At 38.0% G+C, this 16621-nt stretch overlaps 1 protein-coding gene across 8 annotated transcripts in view; it reads right to left on the bottom strand.

Annotated features, from left to right (window-relative positions):
- MCPH1 (microcephalin 1) overlaps window positions 1–16621 on the bottom strand; it is a 287857-nt gene that overhangs the window by 170038 nt on the left and 101198 nt on the right. For 4 of the 8 annotated variants that reach the window (XM_023725576.1, XM_023725578.1, XM_023725577.1 and 1 more), the window contains 2 exons: window positions 9838–9875; window positions 7350–7512 (listed from right to left, as the gene is read on the bottom strand). In XM_023725576.1, coding sequence (XP_023581344.1) covers window positions 7350–7512; window positions 9838–9875 — 201 coding nt within the window. Of the gene's footprint in view, window positions 1–274; window positions 1347–2721; window positions 2857–7349; window positions 7513–9837; window positions 9876–16621 lie in introns of those variants that run through there. The other 4 variants (XR_002822987.1, XR_002822989.1, XR_002822986.1 and 1 more) reach the window with 3 other exon arrangements.

The raw sequence follows: 16621 nt of genomic DNA, 5'->3' as shown, positions 1-16621 counted from the left end.
ACGATTAACTGGGCCACATAGAATCATTTAATTCTGAAGAACTTCTGGAACTCTCCTTTACAAGAAATTTCCAGAGTATACCACTCAAGCCCTAAAATAAAAACATTCTCACTAATGTTTTTCTTGGAGGCAAGTTTATACTGCTAGCCAAAAAGAACATTTTAAGAATCCCCCAAATTACACTGGGGACAGGGATAGAAGAAGGAGCACAGAGTCATTTACACCCATGTGTAGACTTCAGGTCTGCAAAGACCATGTGATAACTCTAACATACGGTAATATGGACACTTGGAATCCTCTGGCTGAGTCTGTTGACTGTTTGGCAGGGGTCCCATAGCTGCCATGTGGCTCCTGGGGTCACAGTACTCAATACTCAGTCCGTGGAAGTCAGTCCAGGAGTAAAGGCCGCTGTGTTAAACCAGGCAGGGAACTGTAAGCCTCCAACAGGTGGTTCAGGTGACTTTTTCCATAATTTGTTTGTAGCTGGTACATTATGGATTTTGTCTTCAAAGCCATGTATTGCCCTGGTACTGGTATCTATCACAGACTTCATGATGCTTATCTTGGTACTTAGTAGGAAAAGGAAACACACTGTATCACATCACTTTTAAATAATTATCAGTCTTTGCTAAATCATCCTGCTACCAACTTTTAAACAGATGCACAACCAAAAACCTAGGAATTATCTTTGATTTCCTTCACATTCTGCAGCCTACCCATGAGGAAGTCCACTTAACTCTGCCTTCTCACTGTACCCCAAATCTGAGTACCTCTTGCCATCTCTACTTCTACTGCCATCTGAATCCAAGCTGCTATTTTCTCTCACATAGCCTGTGACTGCAATAGCCTAAGTGGTTTCTCTGATTCCACTCTTGCTTCTCCACAGTAAGTTCTCCACAGCAGCCAGACTGTCCTTTTAAAAACACAAATCAGACCATGTCACTTGCTCTGATCAAAATCTCTTCAAATGGCTTCTCATAACCTTGGAAAATAATCCAAACACTTCACCATGGCCAGTTCGCTACATGATCTGGCTCTCTCATCTCTTCTTCTCCTACTGCTTCTCTTTGCTCTCTCCGATCTAGCCTTCTTGCGAGTCCTCAGATACACCAGTTCCCGCCTTGGGGCTTCACAAGTCTTTGCAAGACTCAATTTTTTTCACTTTATGAGGGTCTCCCTAAATGTTACCTTACAAGAGAAGCTTTTTCCGTCCACCTTGTCTAAGATGTACCTTCGTTCCCGTTCATTTTCTACCTCATTGTCTTGCTTCATTTTTCTCCAGAGCACTTATCACCAGCTGACACTATACGACAATTTACTCGTCGATTGTCTCAGCAGAAGGTAAGCTACACGAGGACAGAAACTTTATTTAATTCACCTTCAAACCCACAGAGACTGAGACAACGCCTGGAACACAGCAGCGTACTGAAATATGTGTTGAATGAAATAAAGAATGCTTGTCAAGAGAAGATATTATTGCTCTTTAATCTGATAGACAAAAAGATCCTTCATTTATTTTCATTAATATTTCTTTGTTATCTCTGAGGGTGAATAGCTTTTTTTAGGTTTATCAGTTATTTGTATTTCTTCTGGGAATTGTCTGCTCATTAACTTTTCTCTCCATTCACTTTTGATGAAAGAGGGTAGACCATGGCTGCCCAATTCCTGCCTACCTCTCTCACTTATTAGGCTACATTCACTCTGAAGCAAAGGGGCCTGGGGCTCCAGGTACCAAAACAGACAGTGCTAGTCTATCTCTGCAGTCCAGACTGCATTCTGTGATTCTTTAATTTAAATGTCTATGGAGGTCTGGTGACACAGTGGTTACGAGGTCGGTTGTTAACCAAATGGTCAGCAGTTCGAATCTACCAGTCACTCCTTACAAACTATAGGGCAGTTCTACTCTGTCCTATAGGGTCGCTATGAGTCAGAATTGACTCGACGGCAATAGGTTTAGGTTTTTTATATCCCTCTCATTAATATCGAGGAAGTGCTTCCTGATCAAAGTGCAGGGCTGACTGGTACCAGGAGAGGCAAGAAAGGAGAAAAAAAGAAAAAAAAAGCGTAGATGTCTATCAGAATTTTCTGGTATTCTATCTGGTCCCTCTTGCTGAGTGCAAATGTTGGTAAGAATGACAACTTTGGTGTGAAATAAATATAAACATAGAATCTTTAACTATACACAAGAGTTTGCTCCTGTGTGGGAACCCCTCAAAATTCATAATATGAACTGTATGCCTTTATGTCCTGCTGAAAGTATGGCTTTTACACGACTTTGTAATAGGTTGCCACCATACATAATTTCTGTCGATAAATGCTCAATTTAATACCCACTACAACATGGCATATTATTTTAAGCATGAACTCTATGTAATAATGTCTTTCAGAGTCGAGATTTGAAGTGTCCATATCATCATATGCACTTACTACAAGACTAAATAATAAATTTACCTTTAGAAATATAAACAACAGCTTTGCCTGCCTTATTACTGAAAAAGATCAGACTTAGAAATGAAAACAAAATCATTTCTAGTAATTCTAAGAACTCTTCATTTACCGCCTACCAGTCGAAAACTCAACATAAATATAGTGGACATATCTAACAATTCTTTAATGCAAAAAAATATAAACAGGTGCTTATTGTAACGCAAATAAGTCACCTTCAATGCTAACTAATATTATTCAAAATATTAAATGCTATAAAGTAACCAATGTACTCACTGGTAGCATGGTATGCAAGCCTCAGTTCATTCGGCTTTACTTATCAACGTGTCTTTAGAAGTGGACCTCATCTTGGATTGTAACAATGAATCAGACTATATATTTCACAAGCAATCATGTTGCTATCAGTTATACCTGTAATGGTTTAAAAGGATAGTTTTTCATGATTCTTTGTAGTATAAATATTTTACAAGAAGGTTATATACCCAAATGACCTACAAATCAGAGAACAAAATTGACTTTATACCAAATAATAATTATGTTAATTAGGCTATCATCATTAACAATGTTTAAAAAAAGATTCTCAATGTATACAGCAGAACTACATTAAAGAGGGTTAAATTTTCAAGTCAGAGTCAAAGTGAAAATTGCTTACAAGCAAACTTCTATGAAAAGCCCTTATATTGTCCATAAACATTATTTATACATGGTTTTGTGTAATTTATCATGCTGCACATTAATTGTTATATATCCTAAGGTTTGAGACTAGATTAAAGAAAGAAAGTCTGCAGATGCCTAAGAATCCAAATCATCCTTCCTCTAATAAGAAAATTAAATCTCCCCCCAAAATGAGTGTGAGTATTCTATCATCACTCATTTTTCATACTGTGGTGGCTTGTGTGTTGTCAGGAAACTAGAAGCTATACACTATTATTTCAAATACTAGCAGGGTCACCCACAGTGGACAGGTTTCAATGGAGCTTCCAGACTAAGACTAGGAAGAAAGGCCTGGCAATCTACGTAGAAAATTAGCCAGTAAAGATCCTATGGATCACAACAGATTATTGTCCGATATAGTGCTAGAAGATGACCCCCTAGGTTGGACTGAAACACAACCAAACCCACTGCTGTTGAGCCGATTCCGACTCATGGCAACCCTATAGGACAGAGTAGAACTGCCCCATAGGGTTTCTGAGGCTGTAAATCCTTACGGAAGCAGACTGCCACATCTTTCTCCCGTGGAGCAGGCTGGTGGGTTTGAACCACTGACCTTTCAGATAGCAGTTGAGTGCTTAACCACTGCACCACCAGGGCTCCTTCCTAGGTTGGAAGGTACTCAAAATACACAGTGGCCAAAGCAATGGACTTGAGCATATCAATGGTCGTGAACATGACGCAGGGCTGGGCAACATTTCGTTCTGTTATACATGGGGTCACCGTGAGTCAGAATCTACTGGATGGTAACTAACAACAGAGGGTTCTAAAGTGTTCCTGTTGTCAAAGGGTGTCTACCTCATAACATATTACTGTCAATCTCATGTCATCACACTATTTAATAGATATGTTTGCTATTGTTAGTGTGAGGAGTGCAGTTGCAAGTTGAGGGGGAAGGTGACTTTGAGCTCAGCATGTAAGTTAACTGTACATAAGTAGAACATCACCACTCCATCCCATAAACCAAAAAAACCAAACCCGTTGCTGTCGAGTCAATTCGAGAGACTCATAGCGACCCTATGACTACCCTATAGGACAGAGCAGAACTGCTTCATAGTTTCTGAGGAGCTCCTGGTGGATGTGAACTGCTGACCTTTTGGTTAGCAGCCATAGCTCTTAACCACTGCACCACTAGGGTATCCACTCCATCCCACAGGTAGCATGAATATAAATGCTGTGGATTTTCTAAAATAATAGTTTCCTTGAGAGAAATTGATGGGAAACAATCAGATAGAAGGGACTACCGTCAACTTACTTAGCATATTAAGGATCTTTCTTTAATGTTCTTTCCAATATACGGTATCTGAGATGGAGCCCTGGTGGCACAGTGGTAAGAGCTTGGCTGCTAACCTAAAGGTTGGCAGTTCAAGTCCACCAGCTGCTCCTTGGAAACCCTATGGGGCAGTTCTACTCTGTCCTATAGGATCACTACGAGTTGGAATTGACTCAATGGCAATGGATTTGGTTTTAGTTTATATCTGAGATACAACACATATAACTTATAATTTAACAGTGGTGAGAAGAACATCATGCTTGGTAAAGTTAAGGGTCAGTGAAAAAGAAGGAAGACTCTTGGCAAGATGAATTGACACAGTGGCTGCAACAATGGGCTAAAACATAGCAACGATTACGCGTGTGGCAAGGACCGAGCAACATTTTGTTGTGTTGCACATGGGGTCGCTATGAGCTGGAAACAACTCGACAGCACCCAGCAACAACAACAATTGATACAATGATAACTATTCTTGAACTAAAAACATGCATATGCATATACTGAAAAGGAAATGAGGAATTGGGGGAGAAAGTCCTCCAAGATGCAATATGGTATTCCTTACATAAAATAAAATTCTTCTTATATAACCTGCATTATTCCTTCACTCCACAAACACTTACGGACCAGGAGCAGAGGATGTGAAGGTGAACAAAACAGACACAGAGCTTGACTTCCTGTAGCTTCTGGTCTTAAAGGGGAGGGGGCGGAGCTAAGCAAATAATTATATAAATAATTACTTCATTGTAGTTTTGACAAACGTTACCTAAAAACATACAAAATAGACCCAAACCTATTTGGGTAGGGCGGGCCAGAGAAGATTTTCCAAAAGAAGAAACATAAGGTGAGAGGAAAGGTGAGCAGGCGTAGGACAGAAGGGCAAGCAATACATATGCAAAAGCCTCCTAAAGGTAAAGTGTTTGGCTCCCTGGAGAATCAGAATACAGACCGGTGTAGCTGAGAAGGAATGAGGGGGAGAGAGAATGAAGAATAAATACCAAGAAAGATAAGGAAGCCAGATAATCTGGGCCATGTTAAGGATTTAGAAATTCAGGCTAACTGCAATGGGAAGCCATTGAAGGGGTTTAACCAACATAATCAAAAATAACTAATAACCAGCATAATTAAAAAATAACTCTTACAGCTATGTGGAAAACGTACTAGAGGATGTTAGGATGCTGACTCAAACCAACCATCTATTAAAAAAATAACGACACGATTTCCTTTAAGGGAATGGGGGGGGAGTGCACAAAGGGCTTCTGGAGTGTGGGGGGTGGTAACTTGTCTTGCTCTGCACGGCGGTCACGCGGGTGTTAGCGTTACAATTTGTTACACCGTACGCCTACGCTTTATGAACTTAAGAATCGCTGGCCTTTTGGTTAGCAGCCGAGTGCTTAACCATTGTGATACCAGGGCTACTTTATATATCATTAAACCAGCCCCAAACCAAACACATTGCCGTTGAGTCGATTTCAACTCATAGCGACCCTATAGGACAAAGTAGAACTGTCCCAGACAGTTTACAGGGAGTGCCTGGTAAATTCCAACTGCTGACCTTTTGGTTAGCGGTCGTAGCTCTTAACCACTACGCTACCCGGGTTTCCTACACATCATTAGTGGAGGAATATTGGCGGTACACTGAGCAGAGACATGTAGGCAGCTAAGATTTTGGTCTCTTACGGATGTCAAAACTAAAAGCTGATTTTCATGTCTAATCTCCCTGGTCCTTTCAAAGTTCAAGAACAAAAGGTTGAGTACAGAATCAAGTATAGATAAGTATCTTCATAAAGCATAAAGAATGACCCCCCCACCCCCACCCCAGACATGAGGGAACGAAGAGTTGATTGATGAAGATCCGGAGACATTTTGAATTAAGAGAAAAAACAAACAAGGAATTTATTCATAGAGTCATAAAGTATATTACATACAAATAAAGTAGTACTTGTATATATACAACTAGTGAAGCATTTCCCAGTTGCCACTAATGCAAATACTACTTTGTTTGGAATTTCAACCTTTTCCACTTTATTACTTTTAAGCACTAATCTCTTAAACCTCTTGTAGTAGCGAGTCTCAAAAATAAACTATGGCACAGAAGAAAGACCAGGCCATTTGCAAAAAATACATCTGTAATTTACTGCATATCATAGTTCTACTAGTTTTAATTAACGTAGTATTAATATAACACATTCTTGGGGGGAGGAGAAAAGGTGGCTAGTTAATAGATGTAAAAGAGTAACGAAAGTAACAAATGATGCTACCCAGATCATACAGCAATGCTGTGGAGCACCATAGTTGAGGATCAAAGTAATAATAGAATAACAGACAATTTCTATTTTTATGAATAATGAAAACAATTACAGATTTTAAATAAAACTATCTTGATACACAGAGATAAGGGCAAATAATGCTAGAGACAGATATGCATAAGATAAAACATATCCAAATGGGATTGCATGAACATGTTTTGTCCTAAGTAAATCCATCTGTAAAAACAATCATTGAATTCTTTTGGCTTTTTAAACTATCACTATAGGTCACATAATTTCTCAGTCAAACATGGAAGGAAGTTCACTTGACGGTAAGAACACTCATTTTGCATTTTCATTCCCCCTCTGCTCTAATTTTCTATCTGCCAGTGGCTGAGAGGTCTGTAGGTCTGTATCCTGAAAGGCTACTCACTTTCTCGCTCCCCATCCTCACCAGACTCCTGCTCCCCAAGCGTTTAGTACTGGCCAAAGGGCGATAATCCAAAGGCAGAAGAGTTCAAGCAAAAGGTGGCATTGAGTGCTCACGGGAAATGTGGTAATAAAGAATTATAAAGACGGACATTGGCAGGGGTCTTGGTGTCATCACCTCAGAATGACCAAATCTACAAAATGTCTTCTGTTTCTAAAATACCTAAGTCAGACACAGGGCTTACCCATTCATAAGAAAGAATCCAGCAGCCACGTGCAATTCCCAGCAGCACATTCAGAGTTCGAAGAGGCTTCCCTGTGACCACGTGGGTGGTAGTTTCACACACTTCCCGTGAAAATGAAAAGCCTTTCAATTTATTCACTACTTGAATGACAACATTCTGCTTTCTGTCAAATAGAAAAAAAAAATCAGCAAAATGAATATGTTTCCTGCACACGAACGCCAAGGGGATTATACTGAAAAGAAGAAAACAAACGAACAAAAAAACACTAGAAAGTTAGAATTTTAAATTGATTTCTGCTACAGTGCTTATGTCTTAATTTCTTTACAGTCGACGACTTGAAATTTGGGGGAAAAAAGCCTTAAGATCTCAAACTCAACTATCAGTTTTAATGGATGAGAAAACTGAGGTCTGTGGCCACTGGACTGGTTAGTAACGGAGACCACCAGACATCAGCCCAATTCTCTTTCCACTATACCAATTATTTACATTTCAGACCCATTTGAACTAATTTGTGCATAGTCAGGACGAAGCTACTCACTTATACATTTTATTTTGAAAATATCACATTTACTGAGAGTCAAATATAGTTTTTTTTGCTAACGGGACAGGGGGAAGGCCCTTTTAAAATTATCAGATCAAACCTTTTGGGAAATTTGACAGAGGCTCCTTGTTTTCACAAAGCTCACTGTTGTTTATCTCTGGTCTCTCATTCCCTGCATGCCTTAAACATTCTATTATCATTACTATTATTCATATCCAACTTCCTCACCAAATAACTCTCATTTCTTCCTCTCTTCCTTTAACAATCACCTTTCTAATGCCTTTAGTTGTTGATACATTGCTTCTCTCTCTCCCCTCATGTTTTGGAAATCCCCAGTGAAATACAAAAGATACAGGGGGCCTTCTAAGCCACTCTACGACATACACAATGAGTTAAGAAGGAAAATCCTCTCCTCTCCAAAAATTATATCACAAAAGAAAAGAGACTGCTATTGTCCATGCTTACACAGACTCATACAGACTCTTCTTTCTACATTATGTCATTTCTTAGTTTTATCTCTCAGGATCTTAGGAATATAAACTTTAAGACCTCGGTTTCTTTATTCGAAAAATGAAAGGGTTGACCTATATCACAGGTTTAAATTCTTAGACTTCCCTATAGTAGAGAAGATGAATGGGCCAAAACCTGGGCCCCAGTACTACTTCAACCAGAGAATCTGTACTTATTGAAGTTGTGGAAAATACTTAATTTGAAAAGAACAAAAACAAAAAGAAGTGAAAGCCTCTAAACTAGATGTTCTCCAGAACGCTTCACTTCTGAATATCTATGACTCTTTCCATCCCAAGCCTGGCAGCTGTGGTAACAAGGGCCTTTGCAAGACATGGTTACTCACTATAGCACCAGAACGTTCAGGTCCTGTTCTTAATTTCAGACAAGGAATATATGTGGGAAAAAAAGTAGTAAGAGAATGTGGCCTAAAGAAAACATATTATTTTTAAACTTTTGACTGAGAAAATGACTAGTTATTAATGTTTTTTATTTAGGCAAAAGAGTAGACTTTTAACAACATAATGAACATATATTTAATGTTACAGAACCATGTATGTGAAGATTGTTGAAATGGCAAATGTTTTCTTACCTATATATTTACTACAATTAAAAAATTACACCCATATTCAATATCCATTTCTGTATTAGCTTATTTAGAATATTCAGTACAATTCATAATGCATTTACAAACTCAAAAATTTCATTATATAAAGCATAGAGTTTAAATTATCAATCCTTTTAACCTCATGCCATGGGCAGGAAAAACATCCTGTTATAAGAAGTGTTGTAAACATGTATTCTTTCTGCAGCATATTTTTCATAGAAATGTCCCAATGTTTTGACGAATGTCTTAAAACCTAAAACAATAATGACTGATATAAAAAAACATGGTTTTCCCCTTTACACAGGAACTCAAAAATACGTTACAAAGAATATGGAACTGTATTTTTGTTGGATGGTCTTTATTGTGTTAAATGTTTAAGGAAGATGATAAGAGTGTGCCAGCAAGCTATTAACCCTTCCACAAAATATGTATACAGGTGGTTTAATAACATAGTGGAGAGCTTTTTACCAAATTGCTTCTTTGAAAGCTTTAAGAGAAATATCTCAGCCAGTGTCACTCCATCTATTGAACGTTAATGGGGTAAGGCGGTGGAGGTAGTGGGCAAGCAAAGCCCTTAGCAACAAAAGGAATGGAAAAATACTATAAAACATTTCAATGCTGTCTAAACAACTCAGAAAGTTTTCAGTGCAAAACTGTTCACATTTAACCACCTTTTTACTTTCAATGATTTTCTAACTCAGGTATTAGTTATATAAAGTAACAGTGATACAGTATAGACCTATGAATTGCCTACAAGCACAGTATTACAGTATATGAAAGAAAAGGCTAAAATTTCACATAGAGTAGAAAGTTATCAAAACAACTATACTTACTCAGATGGCATGCTTGTCATGACTAATGTTCTTGTTGGCTAGGGATTTCAAAAGAGAAGGAACAAAAACAGTCAAAATATAAAAAATATTTTTCCCACAGAAATAAACTTTAATATGTTTTTTTGAAAAGTTATATCACTTAAAAATAAACACTTATATGAGTATACATATATTTTAAAAAAAAGGTTTATATTCCTGGAAAAAAAACAGGCCAAGAGATAGAAACTTAGATACTACGCCAAATCCAATCCAAAATAACACAGGACATGAGGTAGAAGAGCAAACAAATGTCCCCTCCAGGCGATGTTTTGTTCTGTTACACACATCAGAACTGACTCAACAGCGACTAATGACAAAGCCCTTTATGCGACAGACTTCTAATTATCAAATAAGATTCTGACTGAAACCTAATCTTGCTCTTTGATGCCACCCTTGAATGAAAATCTACTCAAGCCCAGTGATGTGACCAGACCCAAAGTAGCTCAAGAAGAGTCCATTCTGTTGCATCCACTTTTTCTGCAGAACAATACAAAAGAAGCCTGTGGGGTTTCATCTGTGGGAAGTACCCCACTTCTAGGACCAAGAGGTGAAGGAGAAAGGGAAAAGGAAATTATCTTGACTACTACGTGACTTCTACAATGCTAAGTTTCTGTTTTATGAGCCTAAGTTTTAAATTGAATATTCAATTTCCAATTACTCCAGTCACTCCATGACTTAGTCCAAGGATCTTTTCTCTTCTTTACCTATAGTGACTCTGTAGGTGATCTCTCATGTAACCTTGTGGCTTTAAATATCATCTACATGCTGACAATTCCCAATTTCATATCTCTAGCATAGACCTCTTCCCTGACTTTCAGACCTAGATATTCTACTGCCTATTTGACATCTCCATTTGGAGGTCTATTAAGGATCTCAAGTTTAACATGTCCAAAACTAAACTCCCACTGTTCTTTTCCAAACCTACTCCTTCCACAGCTTCATCTCAGTTAATGGCAATTCTATTTTTGCTCATGTTAAAAGCATTTTAGTCATCACTGACTCTTCATTTTTTTCTCACACTCCACACCCAACCTATCAATCTATCCTGTCAACTCAATCTTCCAAATATATACAGCATCTGATTGCTTCTCACCACATCCACTCTTAACATCCTATTATCTCTCACAGAGATTACTGTAAAAGCCTCTTAAGTAGTTTCCCCACTAAAATCCTTGAAACTTCAATTTATGCTTAACACAGAGACCAGAGTCATCCTGTTAAAATACAGGTTAAATCATGTTCACTCTGCTCCTCAAAGCCTCCAGTGGATTCACACACCACTCTGAATAAAAGGCCCTACACAAGGTGTCCATCTACTACTACGCTCCTCTCACCCACAATGCTCCAGTTACACTGTTCCATGAACACGACAAGCGTACCACCAGCCCGGGCCTTTCGGTCTATTGTTTGTTCTGTCTGGGATGTTCTTTCCCCAGATATCCACAGGGCTCACTCTCTAATCCCCTTTAGGTCTGTCTGAGTTGTCCAGTGCTGCTATAACAGAAATACCACAAGTGGATGGCTTTAAGAAAGAAAAATTTATTCTTTCATAGTTTAGGAGGCTAGAAGTCTGAATTCAGGGTGCCAGCTCCAGGGGAAAGGTTTCTCTCTCTGTCGGTTCTGGGGGAAGGTCCTTGTCATCAATCTTCCCCTGGTCTAGGAGCTTCTCAGCACAGGGGTCCTGGGTCACGCTGCTGGTTCTTCTTGCTTGGTGGTAATGAGGTCCCCCCAGTCTTTCTGCTCACTTCTCTCTTTTATATCTCAAAAGAGATTGACTCAAGACAACCTAATCTTGTAGATTGAGTCCTGCCTCATTAACATAACTGCCTCTAATTCTGCCTCATCAACATCTTGGAGGTAGGATTTACAACGCATAGAAAATCACATCAGACGACAAAATGGTGGACAATCACACAATAGAGGGAATCATGGCCTAGGTAAGTTGACACACATTTTTGGGGGACACAATTCAATCTATAACAAGGTCTTTACTCAAAAGGCACCTTCTCAGGAAGACTGCCCACCTACATAAAACTGCAGCTCTTTGCCAACATACCTGATCATGATTTCCTTCTTTTAAGTTTCTTCTTAACATTTATCACACTATGTATTTTTATTTATCCTGTTTATAGTCTATCTCTGCCACTCTCTGAAATATAGAATATAGCTCCATGAGGGCAGTAATTTTTGTTTGCTTTACAAAAACACCTAGACCAGTGCTTGGTAGACAATAAGCCCTCAAAAAATATTTGTTAAATATTTATTATAAATGGATAAATGCAAAATGGAAAACAAATGCTAATACACACATACAGACACAGATATACCAACTTTTTGGGATATTAATTATAGTAGATATTAGGTATTTTGTCAATATTTATACTGAAGTGATTATGGACCTTTAAGAATGCTTATACGGAAAGAATCTATCAAACTCGAGAAATCTGCTCATTCCAAGGTTGCTGAGGAAACAGCCCTATCAATTTTCTTTCATAGCTTATTTGAACAGCCAATCTCTAAGCTGCTGATAGACCTATGAGGTGGCTTGGCACAGAAGATTTAACTATTGTGAACAATGGTGAATAAAGTGGATTACATTCCTTTTCTTTGAGAGTCTGAAAAGAGAGCTAGCAGTTGGAAGCACAAATAGAAGTAGAAAGACATACAAACAAGTAAAGCTACATTAATAGCTGTGCGTTAGAACAGGGACCAACGGACAACTCTTCAAAGAGATCACGACTAGAATTCTTGCTTAATCAGCAGAGTGAACTTCAGACTCCTTGAAATGTTTATGGCTGTGTCCTGAAGATATTAAGGTCTCCAAGAGGCCTAAACACAAGGTCAAAAGTTCATTTATAATTCTAACAATAAACTCATAAGTACCTGAGGTAGCACAGTGACGTTGTTTTTGCAACCAGAAGCCAGGCTCAAAAGTGCTTTAACAGTTTGATCATCTGTGTTGACCTGGACTTCTTTAGGACTCTTATTCTCTTCCTTTATTGAACACACACACACACACACACACACACACACACAGAGTACCAGATTGTGAGGGCTAAGACATTCATAGCATAAGAAGGCTGAAGTAAAATACTGTCCTCTTTAATACTTCTTTTTAAGAGAAAAACATGTTTAATATTTAATGTACTAAATATATAAAACATCTTTAATATCAAACAGGACTGGCATTTTAGAGAAAGAGAAAAAGAACAAAATTTAATGTTTGCTTATGAAGGGTCTGAACAGGATTCATAAATTCCAGTATTTATTGAATATTTTATCTTTAGATATTTTGTGAAGACTAAAGCATCTTCTGAATAGAAACAGACATCTAATGAGAACAAACTTCATGGAACTAGAATTTTTTTGATGTAATTTGATGGTCAATGAGTCAGGGATTCTTGCATTAATTGCCTTAGCATTTATTAATATCTATAAATCTCATTCAAGAAAAGAGAAACATAAACAGGACGCCTATTCATTCCTAGGGTTCAGAAGGAAGGATAGCTGCAATTCAACCAAAGATTCGATAGTATATCCCATCTCAGGCTGAGGGAGGGAAACTATTTTTACAAAGAAAGTCAAAACTCAAAATGGAACTCTAAATGGAAAGAAAAAATATACAGAAGGCATTGATTGCAAAACCAAATTTTCCAACTATATCCTAGTGAGAAGAGAAACATATTCTAAAACTATACAAATAACCATATAGCCATGAAAAATAAGGGGACTTAGTAAGAGTTTCTGAATTTTGAGACAATTATTGAGAATCAGATATCATTTTAAAATGGTTTGTTTTTTGTTGTTATGAATTACAGATAGCTTAAAAAGAAAGAGAATGGGCTTTTTTATATATTCAGAAAATAGGGCACTAAAACAATACTCTAAATTCACCACGACAGTAAAATCGCTTTTTGTCAGTTTACTTGTTTCTGTGTAATTCTTGTTCTGTTGGATCTCAAGTTAGCAGTCTCATCAAACTGTCAGCTTTTTGACTAAAACATGGTCTGGAAATCCTGACTCGGCCCCAAGGTGTCCGGTCTGAAGGTTGTCTAAGTGATGCCGCTGGAAGCCTGTATTCAGTAGTTCGTTCTCTGCAGCATCAAGCGTTCAAATGACCTGGTACCTTCTTAGTCCTTTGAAGAGGACACAAACTCTGGCCTGTAGATGACTGGGAGCATTCAGGCAAGCGTCAGAAAAAAACAGAACTAGCTGTCAACTGAAAACAGCTGTGGCTGGTTTATTACTGACAATTCCTAATGTGAAAGGCCTGATAAGAGTTCAGGACAGGAATATCGCAACTGACAAGGACATCTGGTGGTTTTGTGGCGAGGAAAGCAATAAAAAAGCCGTTACCAACAACAATTAGACAAAATTTCTTTAAGGATAGTGATTAAGCTTATTTTCAAAGAAGTCAGTGAATGTTACCTCTGATTTATAAAAAACAAAAAGATCTATTTATAAAAGGATCAACATAATTTTTATACAGGGGGAAAATCTTGAGACATAGCCTAATAATCCTGAGAAGCAACAGACATATACTAAGACTATACCACAACATCAAGAAAAGAGATTCTCTAAGTCTGGATTAGGTCCCGGACATCTATAATTTTATAACTGTTCATAGATAAGTGTGATGTGCATCCCCAAAACCATTGCCTAGAAAATGCTATTATACAAGTTAGACCCTGATCAAGTTAACATTTTAAATAATAACTGAAATTATGACGGCTGCTAACACTGTATTGTTGTTGTCTAGGTATTAGCAAAGAACCACTAGACATGCTAAATATAAGAAAACTCAGCAGAATACATAAGAGTTTTGGTCAGTGTTTATAAGAAAACTCATCAGAATACATAAGAGTTTTGGTCAGTGTTTTCCTGAAGGTAAAACCTATTAAGGATTAACAATATTAGAGATTTTCTAAAAAGCATATAATTTCTGAAATATTTATATTTATTATATTTTATCTATTTAATTTTTGCCTAGGATATGCTTAGTGGGACTTTTGATTTCACAATTCTTCCTATGAAACTTTACATATCTCAAAGACAATTTTACGTATAAAATATACCCTTAAAGTTTTATTTTTTCTGTATTTAGGATCCAATTTAGAGAAGGCAAACATCAAAAGTTACCAGAGAAAATTTAGACAGTTTATTAAGATAGGATTGTGCCTATAGTGGAGCCCTGGGGGCACAGTGGTTAAGAGCTCGGCTGCTAACCAAAAGGTGGGCAGTTTGAATCCACTAGCCGCTCCTTGGAAACCCTATGGGGCAGTTCTACTCTCTCTTATAGGGTCACTATGAGTCAGAATTGACTCGACCAGAACGGGTTTGTTTTGGCTATGCCTACAAAGTACTCTTGGGAAAACTAGACTGTTACCTAGTTTACAGAGTCCCCAGCTTATGTGTGCTAAAAAAGTTCACATTCTGAAACGCTAGGAACTTTGGGATATTTTGGGGAACTCAAGAAGAGAAATACACCCAAATACAGAAATGCTGCAGATGAAATCCGGTGGAAGAAGTTTGTTGGGTTTGGTTTCTTAGCCTCAGGATAGCAAATACTAGTGTTTAAAAATTCAGTCTGAAATTCCTTATGAAAATATTCAGACAGTGGTTCAGTGGTGGAATTCTGCCTTCCATACAGAAGACCCAGGTTCAATTTCCAGCCAACACACCTCATGTGCAGCACCACCCCCCTGTCAGTGAAGGACTGCATCTAGCTATGATGCTGAACAGGTTTCAGTAGAGCTTCCAGACTAAGATGGGCTAGGAAGAAAGGCCTGGCAATCTACTTCCAAATATCAACCAGCAAAAACCCTATGGATCACAATGGTCCTATCCTCAACCCATCATGAAGATGGCGCAGGACCAGGCAGTATTTCATTCCCCTGTGCATGGGGTCACCATGAGTTGGGGACCAATTCCACAGCAGCTAACGATAACATATGGCTCTAGATTTTATAAAATATAGTTAAGAAGGCCTAAAAGCACTCTTGCTGGCCTTATGTAAACACTCAAGCAATACCTAACAAGATCAACCTTATTATGTTATGAAGAATAATCTCTGAGTGTATTTTGATCGCAGAAGAGGGAAACTGTAGAGAAAAATTGTGAAAAATACTTTTAAATGGAACGAAAGATTACTGGGTGAGCTATTTACACCCTGTAAAGAGTAGAAAACCTGTAAATTGTATAATACTTATCACTCACCCATTGCAATCAAGTTGATTCTGACTCATAGCGACCCTACAGGACAGAGTAGAACTGCCCCATAGGGTTTCCAAGGCTGTAATCTTCACAGAAGCAGACTGCCACATCTTTCTCCCACAGAGTGGCTGGTGGGTTCAAACTGTCAACCTTTTGGTTAGCTTCTGAGCACTTAACCACTGCACCACCAGGGCTCTGGATAAAACTAATAGTAATGCAAATTAATTTTCGTCCATAGAAATGCCTACTGGAGGTTCAACTGACTTCCTTTTCCCACAGTAGACGAAGAGTTCTACACCTACTACGCAAAGTCATTTCAGCATTCTAAGTGATCTATCAATGTAGATATCTATCAATGTAGTGATCTATTCTGTAGATTCTCCTCTGATTAGGACATAATATCTCTCTGATTCCTTAATTAATTAATGAGTTAAATAAAATATTTGACACTTACTCACTTTATAGTAGTAAAAGAGTCATAACTGTAACTTTCTTAAAAAAACTGTTCTTTAATAAGGTGGTAGGTATATAG

This window comes from Trichechus manatus, unplaced genomic scaffold (assembly GCF_000243295.1).
Source record: "Trichechus manatus latirostris isolate Lorelei unplaced genomic scaffold, TriManLat1.0 scaffold00330, whole genome shotgun sequence".
Classification (NCBI taxonomy): domain Eukaryota; kingdom Metazoa; phylum Chordata; class Mammalia; order Sirenia; family Trichechidae; genus Trichechus; species Trichechus manatus.
This window is presented reverse-complemented; position numbering and strand designations above follow the sequence as displayed.